This window comes from Hylobates moloch, unplaced genomic scaffold (genome assembly GCF_009828535.3).
Source record: "Hylobates moloch isolate HMO894 unplaced genomic scaffold, HMol_V3 SCAFFOLD_1, whole genome shotgun sequence".
Classification (NCBI taxonomy): Eukaryota; Metazoa; Chordata; class Mammalia; order Primates; family Hylobatidae; genus Hylobates; species Hylobates moloch.
Window position 1 is genome coordinate 66,206,785 of NW_026652276.1, and position 18,485 is coordinate 66,225,269.

Sequence of the window (18,485 nt, forward strand, 5' to 3'; positions counted from 1 at the left end):
GATGTTCTCCCCTCCTCCTGGCTCCAAGAAACCCAGAGAGCTACTAGGCACATAAAAGTTCTGATGATTGTAGCTTCAATCCTGGCTGTACATTCAGCCATCAGGCCACATCTCTGTGCCTAATTTTTCTTTGAGACTAAAATGAAAGATGACTTACATAGATTTAGTACTTATTATATGTCAAAAAACTACAGCAAATATTTCTGTTTTTTGTTTTTTGTTTTTGTTTTTGTTTTTGTTTTTGGGATGGAGTCTCACTCCGTTGCCCAGGCTAGAATGCAGTGGTGCGATCTTGGCTCAATGCAACCTCCACCTCCCAAGTTCAAGTGGTTCTCATGCCTCAGCCCTCACCCAAGTAGCTGGGATTACAGGCACGTGCCACCACACCTGGCTAATTTTTGTATTTTTAGTAGAGACAGTTTTCACCATGTTGGGTGAACTTAATGCTACTGAATTATATATACACTTTAAAATGGTTAAAATTGTAAATTTTATTTTATATATATTTTCCCATGATAAATTTTTTTAAAAATCCTTTGTTCCTGGGGCTCTAAAATCTGCATCTGATCTTTCTCCTCTTTTGCATCAGTTGCTAACTCCTTCCCATTCTTTCTCCGGAGTGCCTGTTTTATGTTTTTCTTTCTTCATTGCCTCAAGCCTTCATCATCTCTCATCAAGGCCACTGAAATGAATCCCTAAATGGCCTCTCTGACTTCTGCCTCTTCCAGTCTAATCCATCTTAAAATTCTGCTTTCTATGTCATCTGCTATTACACTCTCAGTGTCTCACTCTTGTCTCTAGAAGAAGTTTAAAACATATCGAGACAGCCTTATCTCTCACTCAGAGGGAAACCTGGTATGTTTAGGAGACAACATATTTTTAAATGTACATTATTTCACTTCTTTTGATTGTAAAATGTAACATACATGCAGAAGAGGACACTAAACTTTGTATACAGTTTAAAAAGCAGCTAGGTTAAGATAGAACACTGCTAATTAGAACCTAGAGCTGCCTTAATCCACTACTGACTGGACAGTATTGGTAGGCCTGTAGAGAGAGGCTGTTAGTGGCCGGAAGAGTCTCAGAAAAAGAAGAGACAGAGAGAGACTTTCTCGCTTCATCATTGTAACCCAAGCATGGGATGCAGTACCTTCCAGCAGGGCCAAAGTGGGCAAACAGACAAGTCTTTTTTAAAAATCTCTTCAGTAATTACAATATGTAGGCCGGGCGCGGTGGCTCACGCTTGTAATCCCAGCACTTTGGGAGGCCGAGGCAGGCGGATCACGAGGTCAGGAGATCGAGACCACAGTGAAACCCCGTCTCTACTAAAAATACAAAAAATTAGCCAGGCGTGGTGGTGGGTGCCTGTAGTCCCAGCTACTCGGGGAGGCTGAGGCAGGAGAATGGCGTGAACCTGGGAGGTGGAGCTTGCAGTGAGCCGAGACTGCGCCACTGCACTCCAGCCTGGGCGACAGAGCAAGACTCCATCTCAAAAAATAAAATAAAATAAAATATGTAAAATGAGCACAATACCCAACACAGCAAAAGTGAATATGGTAGAGAAGCTAGAGCTAGAAAGATAAATATGTTATAGCTCCTGCCCTGGAGGAGACAGACATGGATACAGATAATTGCAATAAACAGCAATTGTTCTATAATAAATGTATGCAAACTGCAGTGTGGAGCACAGAAGGGTTTGGAAACAGAAGGAATTAAAATTAATCCAACCATGAAACTAAGCCAGAAGCAATTAGTATTGGGATCTTTGTCATCACTTAGTCCAAAATTCCCACTTTGAGCTGGGAAGGAAAGTTCTTAAGAACCTAAAGAGATGGAGGGGGAAAAAATGACTTCACTTCTCCATTGCCAGAGTCTCTGAAGCAACTAGCAGCCAATTACCAGTGGAAGTTGTGGAGTTCCCTTCTCCAGAGATCTTATGATCGACATTGTAGCCCCACGTTTTCAATACATTGCCAAATTTGTTAAAGCAACTGGATGCTTGCCAGCCTGCCGCTTCATTTTGTGCTGTGTGGACACAGTCCTAAGCACGTGAAGTGCCAATAAAGCACTTAATATTATTTTTGGACTTATCCAATCTTCCTTTCTACTGAGTTTGTAAGTTCCTTGAGGGCAGTGCATCACACTGTGTTCTGAGTGGCAAACATTGGACCCACTAAAGTAGCTTGAAAAGCAAAAATGATTAACTTTAGTTATCTCTAGGAGAGCTAGGAAACTAGGTTCGGAGGGTACTCCACACGCAGGAGGCAACAGTAACACCTAGAATGTAATTCTGGCACAGGCCCCAGGGCAGGTATCACCATCACGGGCACGGGAATCAGCTGTTCCTTTTCCCACAGAAAAAGTGTCAGGTTGTTAGAGGGACAGAAGATGAATACTGGGCAAGCCAAAACAATGGCAGCTATGTAATAGATCCTCCACAGGATTTAAATAATTTCAGCCAAATGAAGATACCTAATACCATTAGAAAAAGAATATATCTGACGGTTAGGTGCAGTGGCTTACACCTGTAATTCTAGCATTTGGGGAGTCTGAAGCAGGTGGATCGCTTGATTCCAAGAGTTTGAGACCAGCCTGGGCAACATGGCAAAACCCCATCTCTACAAAAAATTAGCTGGGTGTGGTGGTGGGTGCCTATAGTCCCAGCTACTCAGGAAGGAGGCTGAGATGAGAGGATCACCTGTGCCCTGGGAGGTTAAGACTGCAGTGAGCCAAGATCACACCACTCCACTCCAGCCTGGGCAATAGAGTGAGACCCTATCTGGAAAAAAAAAAAAATCTGTGTTAAGTTCTCTCAGGCATACCCTGAGGGATCAAGTTGCTAGTGAATTAAGCCAACTTCTAAATAAAACTAATGGAAGGACTAGCATTTTCTTAGCATGGTTACCTAACCCTTACTAACCTTCTTGAGGCTTAATTAGACTTGTGTTTGTATGTATGTTACACAGACCACTATCAAATTTTATAAATCTTGCTACAACAAAAATGAAAGAATATTTTAGTGTTGCTCCCTAGAAAACTGTGAAGCTTATTAAAAATATGCATCCTTTAAAATGTGTGCCTATATCTTTATAAACTTGCTTTTAACATTTCTTTAATTTTGTATTGTAAGTATAGAAAAATGATAAACAGAATAGTTTTCCACATTTCTTGGATTCTCCATTTTACTTAAGCTAAAGGTATACTTTTCTTATTACTTTGCTAATAGTGAATTCCGCTTTATCAACACAATTCAGAACTTGTTTCCAACTGGTAGGATGAAAATTGAACATATGTGACACTCAAATTCTCAATTCCCTGTTGAAGAAATGAATGATAGACCTTATCTATCATTTATTTGACTCATGTGTACACCCATGTATATCACAGACATTTTTATTTAATTATTCAAGAATTGGCACATGAGAAGCATTATCTAATTCCTCTGGGACCTTCCACTGGCAAAAATAAATGCAATGACTGTGGCTACCAGATGAATTTTGCCCTTTTTCTTATATTTGAAAGTAATGACTTTATTATTTCTGCATTTAATTATTTAAATTTTAAGCAAAACAGAAAATCACTACAAAGAAAAAAATGTCAACAAAATCTTACTATGTAGAAGTAACCATCATTAATAATACGTGAACATCTTTCTTGACAGCTCTATGTAGACACTCAGATATTAGGAGTGATAGGTGCATAGATAACTTGGTACATAGAAATAATTTTACAAAACTGGACACATATCATGCATGCTATTTTTAAATAAAAATATTAAATTTACATTTACTTAGGTGTAATAAGAGAGATAAACCAGATGAAACTAACAGATAACTGTTTCTTCTTCACTAAGAGAGCCTTCTAGAAGTATGGGAGAAAAATATTTACAAGTTTGGATTTTTTAGCAACCCAAATGTGTTGTTGAACTTTATTAAAGTGTTCCTAAAATTAAAAATATAACAAATAAATCAGTTGGGCATGGTGGCACACACCTGTAGTCCCAGCTACTGGGGAGGCTGGGGCAGGAGGATGGCTTGAGCCCAGAAGTTAGAGGCTATAGTTAGTTATCTATAATTGTGCCTGTGAATAGCCACTGTACTCCAGCCTGGGCAACATAGTGAGACTCTGTCTCTAATTAAAAAAAAAAAAGTAAATAAATAAATAAACAAGCGACCCTAATACTACATAATCTTAATTGAGAAAGCTTTAAGCTAAATCTATTCATCTTGAGTTCCAAATGATAACTATGTTTTATAACTAAAATTGGAAGGAGGCAGAAATAGAACATCTGAAACCTTTAGTATTTATTTACATATGAATTACAGCTAGCTTACCTTTGTCATTGTGACACATGTTGAATTAGGGACAGGTATAAAGCAATACCTTTATTCTTCTTAGTTCATTCAGAACAAAGTTCATTCACTTCATTGGTGTACTAAAATATCTAAGCTGCAATTGTTTGTGTTTACATGGAACCAGTTGAGATAACATTGTCCTCTAAAATATATAAATTTTTTTAAATCAAGGGCCAAGCCCCAAATTACAAACCTTTAATAAAAACAGTCCTTGACAATTCTCAGATAGCCTCCCCATGTGACAATTCTGAAGCATACAACCACAGTTGTTTCTGAAGTTTCCAAATGAACCATATGTTGCTAGAAAAATAGATTATTCTGGTTGTATGTCTGCTTTTATTTGCAGTCAAAACAGAAGCATATTGGACTCTCTTGGCAGGTTAACCCAAGGAAGTTTAAATTTTAAATCTATTTAAGATTTTTAGGGACAAATAGTATGCTATTTTTGTCTGAATAAGAAATATTGTTGTTTTAATTCATCATTTGGAGCTCATTTTATATATTCACATAGAATCTACATTTTCTACAATTTTTTTTTTTGAGACGGAGTTTCACTCTTGTTGCCCAGGCTGGAGTGCAATGGCATGAACTCAGCTCACTGCAACCTCCACCTCCCGGGTTCAAACGATTCTCCTGCCTCAGCCTCCTGAATAGCTGGGATTACAGGCATGCACCACCACACCTGGCTAATTTTTTGTATTTTTAGTAGAGATGGGGTTTCTCCATTTTGGTCAGGCTGTCTTAATAATTAGCAAAAGTTACACTAGACATTGTGCTAAATGATCCACGTGTATTATCTCTGTTCTTCCTCACAAGTCAGTGAAGTAGAGACATTAATATTCCCATTTTTAAGGGAGGAATGTAAAGCTGAATGACACTGAGTCATCTGTCCCAGGATTTGTGCCCAAGCCTGTCTGCTTCCAAGGTTCACTGTGGTAACTACTACATTTAATTGTCTCCAGAAACCCTCTGCTAGACCTCATTTGGTTTTGTCAATCTTTCTCCAGGAGTTCTGTTTCCATAAGGTACTCCAACAACTATAATAAGTAACAAATACAATATATTAAAAAGCCTCAAACAACAACCAAAATGCATTATAAATTACATTCTGTAAAAATAAAAGGGATTGGCTGGGCATAGTGGCTCATGCCTGTAATCCCAGCACTTTGGGAGGCTGAGGCAGGTGGATCACCTGAGGTCAGGAGTTCGAGACCAGCCTGACCAACATGGCAAAACCCCCACTCTACTAAAAATACAAAAATCAGCCGGGCGTGGTGGTGGGCACCTGTAATCCCAGCTACTTGGGAGGCTGAGGCAGGAGATTTCTTGAACCAGGGAGGCGGAGATTGCAGTAAGCCAAGATCGCACCACTGCATTCCAGCCTGGGCAACAGAGTGAGACTCCATCTCAAAAAAAAAAAAAAAAAAAGAATAAAAGGGATTGTTTTAGATAACATTCACACTTTATTGGTATACAAAGCATTTAATCAAAAGAACGTACCAGATGCATAAGGAGGAAAGTCTATAAGCTCTCCCTCCTTCAGCTTTCTAGCCTCCTATTTGTATTTTACTGTGTAGTCAAAAATCACTTGTGTTCTATTATAAGTGATGAAATATGGAGAATACTTAGCAAATAAGTCATTAGTGTTCCTCACCTGGTAGAAAGCACTTGATGAGTAGCACTGTAAGTTTTGATCCACATTCAACATTCAGCAAATGGTATAGGACCACTATTATGTATAAAATACTCAACGATAGATGAAATATACATATGGCCATGGAAGGGGAACTAATGAGAGGGGAAGAAAGGCGGAAAGAGAAACAGACCTCTCGTATGGCAGGAGATTCTAAGTGCTTAAGCAGGTAATACAAACAATAAATACTACAGCAGCTCAGAGGAGTTAGCTTTAAATTTGGATGATGTAAAAAACAGGTTTTATAGAGGTGGTGAGGTTTGAGCTGTGCCACAAAGGATGACTTTGGATAGGCAGAGAGAAGGTAGAAGTATGAGAGAGGAATGACGTGAGAAAAGGTTCAGAGGCAGGAAAGCGTAAGTTTCTTGTAGAGAGTATGAACAGTCCATACTAACTGGGAGTAAATTTTGTGTGTCAGGCAATGGTGGGAGATTATCAGGAAAAAGATGGCTGGATACAGGTGTTGAGGTCCTTGAATCCCAAGCTAAAAACATCTGAGTTTCTTCTACTTGCTACCAGGAGCTACTGAGAGTTCAAAGTGGAACAATACAATGAAAGCAGGGCTTTCAAATGGATTGACTGGGAAGAAGACTGGAGACAAGGAGACCAGTGAGGCATCAGTTGCATTGCTGAGTGAGAAATGATAAAGACTGAGCCAATGGAGAAGGAGAAATAGGGTTTGCTGACTAATGGAAAGGAGGAGAGATTTGTTTACCATATTTCTTTCCTTCAACAGAACGGAGCATTCACTTCAGAATCCCATTTATCTGAAAGGAAAAGACTCAATATGACTTCTCTATTCTGAAAGTTGTCAGCTTTGAACTATGGAATTAAGGACAAGGATATTGAGAATACAAATAGAAAGTGCTGACACCCATTTAAAAAATCTCTTGTTAAGATCTAGTTTATATGTTCAAAGGAAAGTGGACTTTTTGGAGGCTCTCATCATCACTAGGTTTTAGTTCATCCAGTAGACAAACGAGGAACATTACCTAGTTCACATATACATATGCACATACACCCAGATTCTAAAGCCAGATAATTTTTAAAGGTCTCAGAAATTACTTCAATACCAGCCTCTCGTTGACATTAATCTTACAGAGCTACAGTACTACTAAATAAACTCTTCAGTAATAACCAGCAGAGTAAAGGATTGTGAAGAAATACTAAGGTGATAAGGGAATGTAATGATCATCCAGACCAACCCACTTTGTTTTATAGGAGAATCTAAGATCAGGCAAGTTATTTTTCCTTTTAATCAGAAAATAGAACTGGTACTGAAATCCAGGTCTCCTCCCTTAAGAATAATGTTCTTGGCCGGGGGCAGTGGCTCACGCCTGTAATCCCAGCACTTTGGGAGGCCGAGGCAGATGGATCACGAGGTCAGGAGATCGAGACCATCCTGGCTAACAAGGTAGAAACCCTGTCTCTACTAAAAATACAAAAAATTAGCCAGGTGTGGTGGCGGGCGCCTGTAGTCCCAGCTACTCAGGAGGCTGAGGCAGGAGAATGGCGTGAACCCGGGAGGCAGAGCTTGCAGTGAGCCGAGATTGCGCCACTGCACTCCAGCCTGGGCAGCAGAGCGAGACTCCGTCTCAAAAAAAAAAAAAAAAAAAAGTATAATGTTCTTACTGGGTGTGACAGTGCATGCCTATATTCCCAGCTACTTGGGAGGCTAAGGCAGGAGGGTCGCTTAAGCCCGAGAGTTCAAGACCAGCCTGGGCAACAAAACAAGATCCCATTTCTAAGAAAAGAAAAATAATAATGTTATTTTTTCAGAGTCCTTTACTTCAGCCTCAGTGGTTCCATCCTAGGAAATGTTTCGATGCTAACAATGTGGCTGCATTGTCTCCAGCTTTATCTTTCTCTTCTGTTTATATCTTTGAGAAGAAAACACAACAGAAGAGGACCTCTAGGATGAGATAGGGTTCCCATTCTAAGGCAGTGAAGTGAGCCCACTGGCTAAAGTCAGCCACCCAGTAGCCCAGAAGAGCACAGTGAGATTGAGATGCTAAGAGAGCAGAACAGAGTGCCAACCTGCCCTTGTCCCCATTATCCACTATTTGATGCATTTGAAGAGAAAGAGTGACTCTGGCTCTAAGATGTTAGAGAAAAGCAATCATTGCTATTATCTCATAGGCAATGATGGCGGTGGAGAAAAAGCAATGGTTTCAAGGAAGGGGCAGATGTGGATCTACTATGAGCCCAGTGAAATTTAAACTTCACTAACTTGAACCATTCCACATCCTGGGAATTTTGTATTAACAATTTTGTATTTTTTTCCTTAAAGATTAGGTTTCCCCAAATTGTATAAGCTTAGGCTCTTCAAAATCCCTAAGAATTCAGTGTGCTAAAGAGTCCAGTACCTTCTAGAAATGCCTCAAAACTGTCAGTTTTAATAAACTTGTAATAGTTTATTAGCTATGACAAGTCCAAATGACTACTCTTGGGCCCTTCTTTCCAAAATATATCAGTAAGATTTCTAGGAGAAGAGATTATGTTGAAATCTTTACAAGCTAGGTAATAGACTTTCCTTTCACACCAATATTTAGGATTTTCGTCCTCTTGGTTCATTATTGAATCTAGTTTAACAATTTCTATAGAAATTTTATTTCTGAATAACAAGTACTACGTAATAAGCAATTACAAATGAGATGTTGAAATAGAGTTATTTTGCAGATTTGTTGCATGTTCATGACTTGAAAACATTAGATAGAGGTAAAAACCATGAACATCTTTGTTTCTATTTAGACGGATATTTATCTTTATTTGTGAGATATGTCCACTATGGTTTTACTTTAAAACCACGAATAAAGTTTTAACAATGGGCATTTTTCTTGTTGAGAGGTCTGTGGTCAGACTAAACATCTCTCAGAACCTGATTAGATCCTGAGGTTTTCAAATTCAATATTCAGCAAATATAGATCATTTCTTTGGCCATAAGAAATAATTAAGAACTTCAGAGCTAATGCAACTCTCCTGAGCCTGCTTCTGTTTTTTTTGGATGACATGATAATCAGCCAGCCTCTTCTGGTGTTGGTCCTCACCATATTTGAGATTGAGGCAGCATAAATCACACACAATCTTTTGAAACTCTAGGTGACATTGCTTTAGGTTTTTATGTCAGCAAAGCCTTCATTTGCTAGTACTCAACTTATGGGAATTTTACATATTATTAAATGCTTTCCTTTTCCTCACTCCCAATTATTCTGATCCAAAAAAGTAGATACATGGTCATTATGTGAAGACAAAGGAACATTGAATAGTTAATTATACAACAGCCAGAACCGTCCACTGTGTATTCATCCTTGTAACAGAGCGCAGGAGGGTAAATTAGCATATTTAGTTTGAAATCTTGTAAAATAGAAATGGGATTCTTTGAGTAGTTGCAGTTTACGTAGTAACCTCATACTTCATGGAGATCTGACTCAAAATACACAAGTCTCAAAATAATGGGAAAAGTAATGCTCTGTAAATGATCCACATTGCCTAGGTACCTCCACTGACAACATGTATTTGATAGTGTCTAAAATCCTCTTTTCCTGTATCAACACAGTATCACTGTAATCCTAGACAGTACATTTCCTTTCTCTTAGAGCCTAACTCCCTTCAAATGATAGGTCTAAAATAAAATATGCAGAAGTCATTAAATTGTAGCATTTTCATTGCTGGGAGGGAACTCCAGAGGTCACCTAGTTCATCCCGATCTCCAGCCAGGACTCTTCCTAATACTGAATATAGCTGTACAGCGATCTGCATTAAGAAAGCTTTTAAAGATCCCTGGGGTTGGGCAAAAAATAGCTAATATTGGCCTGATTCATAGAACAGCATTATAAGAATGTCATAATAGCCACCTTCATAAGGAAGACATCCATCAGGGCTAAGTGCTAGTACTAGCTTCAGAAGGAAAAGCTGTATTTTCTCAGAGAAAAGGGTGGTAGATTAAGGAAATGACCCAGCCTGTTGGCATTTTGTTGTTGTTGTTGTTTAGGTGTACATTTAAATGCTTATCAAAAAGGAAACATTGTCATGTCAAAGACCACTGCAGGGGAAGCCCAGAGGTGGCTGTAAGCAAGCAGATCACAAGTCCTTTAACAAGTTCTTTCAAATAGCAGCAGAGCTCAGAGGGGGGCTGTTGTTTCAAACAAGATTCAATTAGCATCAAGTTATTAAAGGGCAGACGGGGAAACATAAGAATAATATTGACAGACCTGCTTTTTAAGCAATATCTTTTCCCTCTAATCAGCTGAGTTTGTTAGAGCTGATCATTTTATTTCTTCAACTCCATTCAACTATAGGTGCAAAGAATGAGAACTTCAGTGTAACTCCAATTTTCGAAGAGAACTAATCACATTGCTGTTTTATAAAAAAGGTAAGCTTTCACAGTTGCTTAGATTCATGAATAATTAGATTTAAAGCATTATACTGGAATCTAGAAATCTAGCTAAAAGAGCTGAGGTTCTTATCTCAATTATTTGGGCCTTTAAGCCTTTCTGTTGAACTACAGAAAGAACTTGAAGATATAGCTGTAAAATAAGGACCTACTCCCCCAAATTGTCCCAAGTATCCACTTGATTCTGTATCTTTATATTGCATCTTTTTTTCATATTTCTGCTAGGTTACATAAACTCTGGTCAACTATGAATGCCTCCAGGGATGAGAAATGGGAGGTTGGGTGGAAATAGATTTTAGGTTTTGGGGCTTTTTTAAACCACATACTCTCTTGTCAACTTTCAAATTTTGTGCTTGTACCTCTTCCAAAGTATTCATTTGAAAATATTTCATTTTTGAAATCAGAAAGGCACTGTCTGTGCTCTCTCTCAGCCAGATACTCAGTCTCGGTTACAGGAAGTAGAAATTTGTGACTACTAGCCTTTCCCAGCCTCCTTTGTAACTCGACTTTGGAAATGGGAATTCAGCCACTGAGAACTTTTTAATGTGCAGCTGCCTTTCTCAGGGAACACTAACCAAGAAACAAAGTCTTCAGGTCACCTTTCCTCTTCCTTTTGTGAGGACAGGAGACAAAAGAACAAGATATCCCTGAAGTGTCTCCTTGGCTTTACAACATTTTACAGTAGGCACCTAACACTTGAGTTAATGTGCAGACTACACACCTACCATAAAACTAGGACACTCGAGGTAAGGAAAGTATTTCCATAGTTACTTGGACATTTGGCAGAGTAGTTTTCTCTCTTAAACTACTAATTGTCCATAACTTGCTGGGTGTGTACACAACCCGTAAGAAGTATTATTTTTAAAAGTTATCGGCTGGACGTGGTGGCTTACGTTTGTAACTCTAGCACTTTGGGAGGCCGAGGTGGGCGGATCACCTGAGGTCAGGAGTTCGAGACCAGCCTGGCCAACATGGTGAACTCCCGTCTCTACTAAAAAAAATACAAATTAGCTGGGCATGGTGGCTCATGCCTGTAATCCCAGCTACTGGGGAGGCTGAGGCAGAAGAATCACTTGAACCTGGGAGACAGAGGTTGCAGTGAGCCAGGATTGTGCCACTGCACTCCAGCCTGGGCAACAGAGTAAGACTCCGTCTCAAAAAAAAAAAAGTTATCAACATAAACAAATTCTCATAGCAGAATCAAGAAAATTCAAATACAGGAAACTGAATCAACTTTAAAGAAAGAGAATCATTATTAAAGAGTGTAAGAAAAGCAGAGAGCAGCAGATTCTATAATTTTTATTACAAAAAAAAACCTTTACATGCTATGACATTAAATGTCACTTACAAGGTCATTGCAAGCAAATCTTTTTTAAAAATATACATACTGTATATATTTACATTCAAGTTTGAATATTTGTCAAGATATAGTTCAGATTCTACTCTTTACCCATTCTGTGGATTTGTTCATCTAGTAACTAAACAGCGATTGTATCATCACTCAGGCACACAGAGAGGTAGAAACCGCTTTTTTAAAGAAAAAACAAAACTGGAGTGCAAATGTGAAGATCATTGAAGCAGCTTAGCTACATCAAGGAGACCCTAACTAGCTTTGGTCATCTCAAAAAGCTGAATATATGTAGCCTTGTCCTTTAAATTAAAACCAGAAAAACTTTGGGCAGGTGCTCTTCTGAGCACATCAGAGTGCTGACAGAACTCAGCAACTAATGGTCTGCCACTCTGCAACAAGAATTGCATATGACTAAGTGAGGCAAAGATAGCAGCGGAGCTGGGCTGGCAGCTGGGCACCTTTTCCCTGATAAGACACAAATCATAACCAAACAAGTGGCTTACAAGACAGCCAATTAATATCTGGACATATAGTCTGGAACTCAGAAGCCAACTAAAGTACTTCATTTCCCAAGTGAAATCCCTATTCATTTCTGTTCTCCCACCTCCATCCCAAACTGAACTCCTAAGTCTAGACAGGGGTGGGGGGTCGCCTGGGACTTCTGCAGGCCACAGTTTTTCAGCCCCAAGTCCCGGCCTCACGAAGGCTCTTGGGACTGAGAAGGGCTGCCAGGGTTCTTGATAAACTTGGTGAGGGTTGTTCCAGAGAGGGGAAGTTGGAGGGGAGCCACAGGAACGGCCGTGGCCAGAAGCCCTTCTCGTTCCCTTTTCTTCTGTTTCATCCTGCGGTTCTGGAACCAGATTTTGACTTGCGTGTCATTCAGCTGCAAGCAGTTGGCTATCTCGATGCGCCGGGCTCGAGTTAAGTACTTATTGAAATGAAACTCTTTTTCCAGTTCGGTCAGTTGCTTGGTGCTGAAATTCGTGCGGATCGCGCTGGAGGGGCTAGCGGCCCCATACTCGGCGAGTTTGCCTGCAAACGTAAAGACAGGGCGTCAGCCAGGCCAGAGGCCGGAGACAGAACGTGGGTGAGCAGTGGAGCTAGTTAGAATCAAAGTCCCAGCGCAGCCCTCCTGGGTCCCTAGGAACAGAATTTGTGCCAGGAGAAATGCCACGGAGAGCTCCTTCCTGAAATTTTCTCAATGCCTGGCACATTTTCCGAGTCTGTACTCGAAGCAGACTCAATGGAATTCGCCCGGGAACGCCTCTCCTCCACAAAACCCAAACCGCTGTCTGGAGAGGCAGCGGCACAACGCTCCCAGCGCATTTCCGTGGGGGAGGCTCCGTCCCCAACCCCAGGTGGCTCCATCCAAGGACCGCGGACTTACCTTTCTTAGAGGCATTCCTCTTCACTTTCATCCACTCGAACGTGCTGAAGGCGGCAGGGAGGCCGGAGGCGGGAGAGACGGACTTGGGGTAGGTGCCTGGGGCCGGGGATGCGGTCTGGAAAGCACCAGGGTGGCCGTCGGCTGGCGCTTTGAGACACGCAGGAAAGGGGCCGGGGTCGCCGAAGGCCGTGTAATCCACCTGGCCGCTGAGGAGGAAAGAGCCGCCGCCCGAGAAGACCGCCGAGGTGGCGTAGTGGACGTGAGACCCGCCGTCGTCGGCCGCCCGCCCCAGCACGCCCGGGAAGTCGTACGCGGGCCCGGACCCCAGGAAGCCGTAGTCCGCTCCCCCCGCTGTCGCAGCAGGTGCGGCACCAGGCTCGTAGGCCCCCTCCAGGGTGCACTGCGCGTACTGGGGCGCGGCCGGAGGCGGTGCGGGCGGCCGCGCGGGGGCGGCAGGGGGCGAAGGCGAGGGTCGGGCGGCGGCCAGGGGCAGACAGCTGACGAAGGCGCCGTCGCCGTTGCCCAGAGGGAAGGCGGGCTGCAGAGCCACGGGCCGGGCGTCGGAGCGGCAGAACTTGGGTACCAAGCTGAGCACTTCGCTGCCGACCGCGCCGCCGCTGCTGCACGAAACGTACTCCAGGTAGGAGCTCATGGTTCCGGCCCCACCTTTCTGAGGGCGCAGGCCGGGGCTGGAGTACGGAGCCGGGCAGAGGCCGAGCAGGACTGCCGCCGTCTGCGCCGCTCCGCCAGCCCTCTCTACCCGAGCTGCCCTCTCCAAGCCATGGCGAGTGAGCCAGAGGTAAATAGTGGCCTAATATACCGGCGGGGGCGGCCACGTGGCGCTGGCCGGCCAATGGGCGGCCTCCCCCCACGGCCAGGGTCCGCACTGGCGCGCCGCTCCTCGCGCCTGCCCCGCAGCCAAGTTAGCCAAAGCAGCCCAGGGCCGCCGCCCAGTGCCCCCCAGCCCCGAGGAGAGCCGTCGCGACCGGGGGCTGCCTGGACAAGGGCGGGGCGAGAGCGCAGAACGCCTGCTCTCGGACAGGTATCGGGCGAGGTGGGGGGAGAAAGGCAGGACTGGCCGCTCGGGTGAGGGCGAGGGGATGCAGGGGCGAGGGGATGCAGGGGCGCGAGCCGCTTCTGCTCTGGATCGTCGGGGGGCTAGTCCCTTGGGGGCGGAGTGTGGGCGTCGCGGCGTGGAAAAGGTTAAATGGGAGCGTGATGCGCGGCCGGTGGAGACTGCTCCTCGCCCACCTCCAGGATAGATAAAGTTATTCCTCTTCCCCTCTTCTGAGTCCTCTGCGCTTTCGGTTTGCTTGGCGCTGATGTTATCTCTCTTTTAAACCTAGAGCAGATGTTTTTTTCCTTTCTTCCTCCTTTTCTAAGACTCACGGAACTACATTTTATGCTGTGAGTGCTGTGTGCCTAGGGCGGGACAAAATTTTCACTTTTTGACTAGGCTTCCTTTTAACGTGACTTTGCAGCTTTCTTCTATCCCTCGCAATTTGTGGCGGCGTGATGAGGGCCAATGTTGTAGTGCCAGATTTTGATAAAGTTTCTGCCTTGTGGGGTAGTTTAGCAGATTTTCCCCTCCGGCTCGGTTGTTGGAATAAAGAATCCAGAGTGATGGTGGAACACTCCTTGTGCTCCTATCTGGGAGGCTGGCACAGGCACCGGTGCGGCGCTTGCTTTCACTGAGGAGCTTGTCTGGAGGGTGCAAAGGCTTACCGGGGACTGATGAGATCTCAGAGGTTTGGATGGACTTGTACCTCGAAGCAATTAGAGCTTCTGCTCCATCAGATAAGTGCTGCATCGTCTCTTGCGAGTGAAATCTGAGGGCTCACAATGTTAATGGGCTCACGTCTTTCCCTTGATAATATGGTTTTGTTTACTGAGTGTAGACAGACGGGAAATAAAAGTGCAATTGGCACAGGAAATGAAGAGTAGAAAGGTTACAAAGACCAGCTTTACATTGACAAACTTTCCAGCTTCCTTTAGTATTTCTTTTAATATTCCCTTTTTGGGGGACTGTAGGAAAATTACAAATTAGATAAATAGAGGTTATTTACACACAGTAGTTATGAAAGAGGGTGGTTTCCTAAAACCCTGTGTGAATAAAGACTCTAAAGAGTCTACTCAGAGCTTATATCAAGTGCCCTTGAAAACTTAATCTATTACAGCCTCTAAGTTATGGTAACCGAGGTTTTATCATTGTTATACTGATTCACTTGTCATAAAAGAGCGATTGAGCTGTTGCCTAAAATTCCACTCTGAGGAAGTCTTTAGAATAGGCACCATCACAGCCCAGGGAGCCAGTTCCTTCCAGGGATGTGGACTTGTGGATAAACAAAGCCCTACCAAAATGTGGACTACTGATGGACCTGAAGTTGCTGCAAGATGGGGGAGGTGTGTCCCCAGGTTGAGGGGAGCCACTAGAGGGTGGATGCCTAGGAATGAGCACAAAGTTAAAGAGGTCTGTGGTTCCTGCATTGCTGGAGTTCTTGAGTTTGATTGCAAATGGAATACCTGTGCTGAAAATAGTCCTTCAATCTTGATTTTGCTATTTCAGTTTTGTGCTATAGCCAGTCAGATGACAAAGGTCCTAAATAATTTTTATTTATTTATTTATTTATTTATTTATTTATTTATTTATTTTTAAGTGCAGTGGCGCCATCTTGGCTCACTGCAAGCTCAGCCTCCTCGGTCCACGCCATTCTTCTGCCTCAGCCTCCCGAGTAGCTGGGACTACAGGCGCCCACCACCATGTCCGGCTAATTTTTTGTATTTTTAGTAGAGACGGGGTTTCACCGTGTTAGCCAGGATGGTTTCGATCTCCTGACCTCGTGATCCATCTGCCTCGGCCTCCCAAAGTGCTGGGATTACAGGCGTGAGCCACCGCACCCGGCCCTAAATAATTTTTAAGAAGAGAAAAATACAAGTTTTTCCCTAGCACCCCAGTTAGGAAATGATAGAGCTCTTCAGAGCTAGCTCAGCCTTAAAATGTAGACACGTTTCTTCACTGCTCTCCTGTGCCATTTATGCAAAAGTAACAGCAAATAAGATGCTGCTGAGTTCACAATGCCCCCTCCTCCACTTCTGGCTAGGTTTTAATAGCCAGTTTTTATCTGCAAGATGTCCCAGCTCTCACAGTGTTCCCTCAAATGATACTTACCCTATCACAACTCCTAAGCCTAGAGGCCCCATGGGTCAAGAAGGAAGGATGGCTTTGTAAACCTCTTTGGGGAAGACATCCAGCCGGCTGCAGCCCAGGGTTTAGGGCAGAAAAGTCAGCCTGACTGACTGGCAAGTCTGAACAAAACCCCTCAAATTAAGGGCCTTTTCTCCAAGGTTTCAGAAAAATCAGGCTGCCTAGGTGTCCTGGCAGCTTTCATGGCAACAAAGACTAAGTTTTTCCTCCTGGGCATTTGGGGCAAAGGCTGGGTCCTTCATGATATAATTAGGCCTTGACTTTAATGTACCCATGAGCTATCCACACTAGCTCCATCAAGTAAAATTTTGGAGATTTAGCCTTTCTGAGGGAAGAAAGTGTCCTAAAAAAGAATGAAGTTTTTAAAAATACTGTTTTGTTTTCACGACTGTGGGTGAGAGCGAGGGAGAGGTGTTCAATATTTGTTCAGACCCAATAGCACTTCTCTGATAATCGCATACAGAAAACTACGTTCTGTCCGGGCACGGTTGCTCATGCCTGTAATCCCAGCACATTGGGAGGCCAAGGTGGGTGGATCATGAGGTCAGGAGATCAAGACCAGCCTGGCTAACACGGTGAAACCCCATCTCTACTAAAAATAAATAAATAAATAAATAAATAAATAAATAAATAAATAAATAAATAAATAAATAAATTAGTGGCACATGCCTGTAGTCCCAGCGACTTGGGAGGCTGAGGCAGGAGAATCGCTTGAACCCAGGAGGCAGAGGTTGTAGTGAGCCGAGATCATGCCACTGCACTCCAGCCTGGGTAACAGAGCAAGACTCCATCTCAAAAAAAAAAAAAAAAAGAAAAAGGAAAACAAAGCTACATTCTGTTCACCCTTCTCTCCACTCCCTTAATCTCCAAATCCTTGGCATGTCCCACACCTTGGGGCTCAGAGTTGGCATCTCCATTCTTGGGCTGGTTCTTGACTTGCTCAGGTTGGAAGTCAAGACTCTGGTCATCTCATACTCAAATTCAACATGTTTGCCAAGGATTTACTATGTAATGACATTTTGTTAGGAGAAAGTTAGGCTAGGGAAAAGACATTCTCAAACCAAAGGAGCTAGAGATTTATTTCTGACACAGGTTTTAGCTATACAATAAATCTACTCTAGAGGAATCTTAATGTATAATTATCTAAGGAGAAATTGGAAGATATTATTGGGGAAATATAGAAAGATGTGAATATAGCATATTTTGAGTAACATTAAAGTTTGTCTCTTAGATGTTCATAAAGTATGGAAGAAATGTCTTACTAATTTTATTACTTGTCAAGCCATGAATTCCCCAGGGTCACTTGCCCTGCTGGGTCCTGGTGCTGAGTTCTCCACGGGAGGTGACAGCAGAGGGGCCCAATTGCCAGGTTGTGTTTGATGTAGGAATGCTTTGAAATCTCTCCCATCCTGCTCACCACAGCGGCCACCCCCTACCCACTCCCTATCCCTTTCATGATTACCTTTCTTTCCCTTTCTAATAACTAGCCTCTCTTCTGCAGACAGAAGTGATAAAGGGTGGCAGTCTGGTTTTCTGTGTGTTTATTTTATTTTATTTTATTTTCGAGATGGAGTCTCGGTTTGTCACCCAGGCTGGAGTGCAATAGCACGATATTGGCTCACTGCAACCTCCGCCTCCCGGGTTCAAGCGATTCTCATGCCTCGGCCTCCCAAGTAGCTGGGACTACGGGCACATGCCACCACACCCGGCTAATTTTTATATTCTTAGTAGAGACAGGGTTTTGCCATGTTGGCCAGGCTGGTCTCGAACTCCTGACCTCAAATGATCCACCCACCTCAGCCTCCCAAAGTGCAGGGGTTGCTTCTGTGTGTTTAAAGTTGTTTTCAAGAAGCTCTGGGTAAGCCCTCTAGACAAGTCCCACTATGTTACCGCTTGGAGGCACTTGAGCACATTGAAACTCTTGGCTTCCTAACCCCAAGTCACAGAAAATCTTGTTTGTTGGGGTAAAAAAGGGTGGCTGTCTTTTTTTTTCTTAATCCACATTAAGAGAAAGTGCAGATTAAGATGCAGTTCTCTGTAGCATCCCTCAGTCATCCTAGGATGGAGGTAGGGATGCAAAGAAGTCCTAAGGACAAGAATT

The 18,485-nt window shown here is 43.0% G+C and overlaps 1 protein-coding gene across 1 annotated transcript; it reads right to left on the bottom strand.

Moving 5' to 3' along the window:
- Positions 1-11,724: 11,724 nt before the first annotated feature.
- Positions 11,725-13,965, bottom strand: HOXD1 (homeobox D1). Its single transcript, XM_032755310.2, has 2 exons — positions 13,180-13,965; positions 11,725-12,824 (listed from the first exon to the last, which is right to left on the bottom strand). The coding sequence occupies exons 1-2, from the start codon at positions 13,829-13,831 to the stop codon at positions 12,490-12,492; spliced, it is 987 nt and encodes a 328-aa protein (XP_032611201.1). The 5' UTR covers positions 13,832-13,965; the 3' UTR covers positions 11,725-12,489.
- Between the last annotated feature and the right edge of the window lie 4,520 nt (positions 13,966-18,485).

Coding starts and splice junctions, on each gene's coding strand:
- HOXD1 (XM_032755310.2), bottom strand. CDS start 13,831: ATGAGCTCCTACCTGGAGTACGTTTCGTGCAGCAGCGGCGGCGCGGTC. Junction 12,825..13,179: donor GAGGAATGCCTCTAAGAAAG/GTAAGTCCGCGG, acceptor TTACGTTTGCAG/GCAAACTCGCCGAGTATGGG.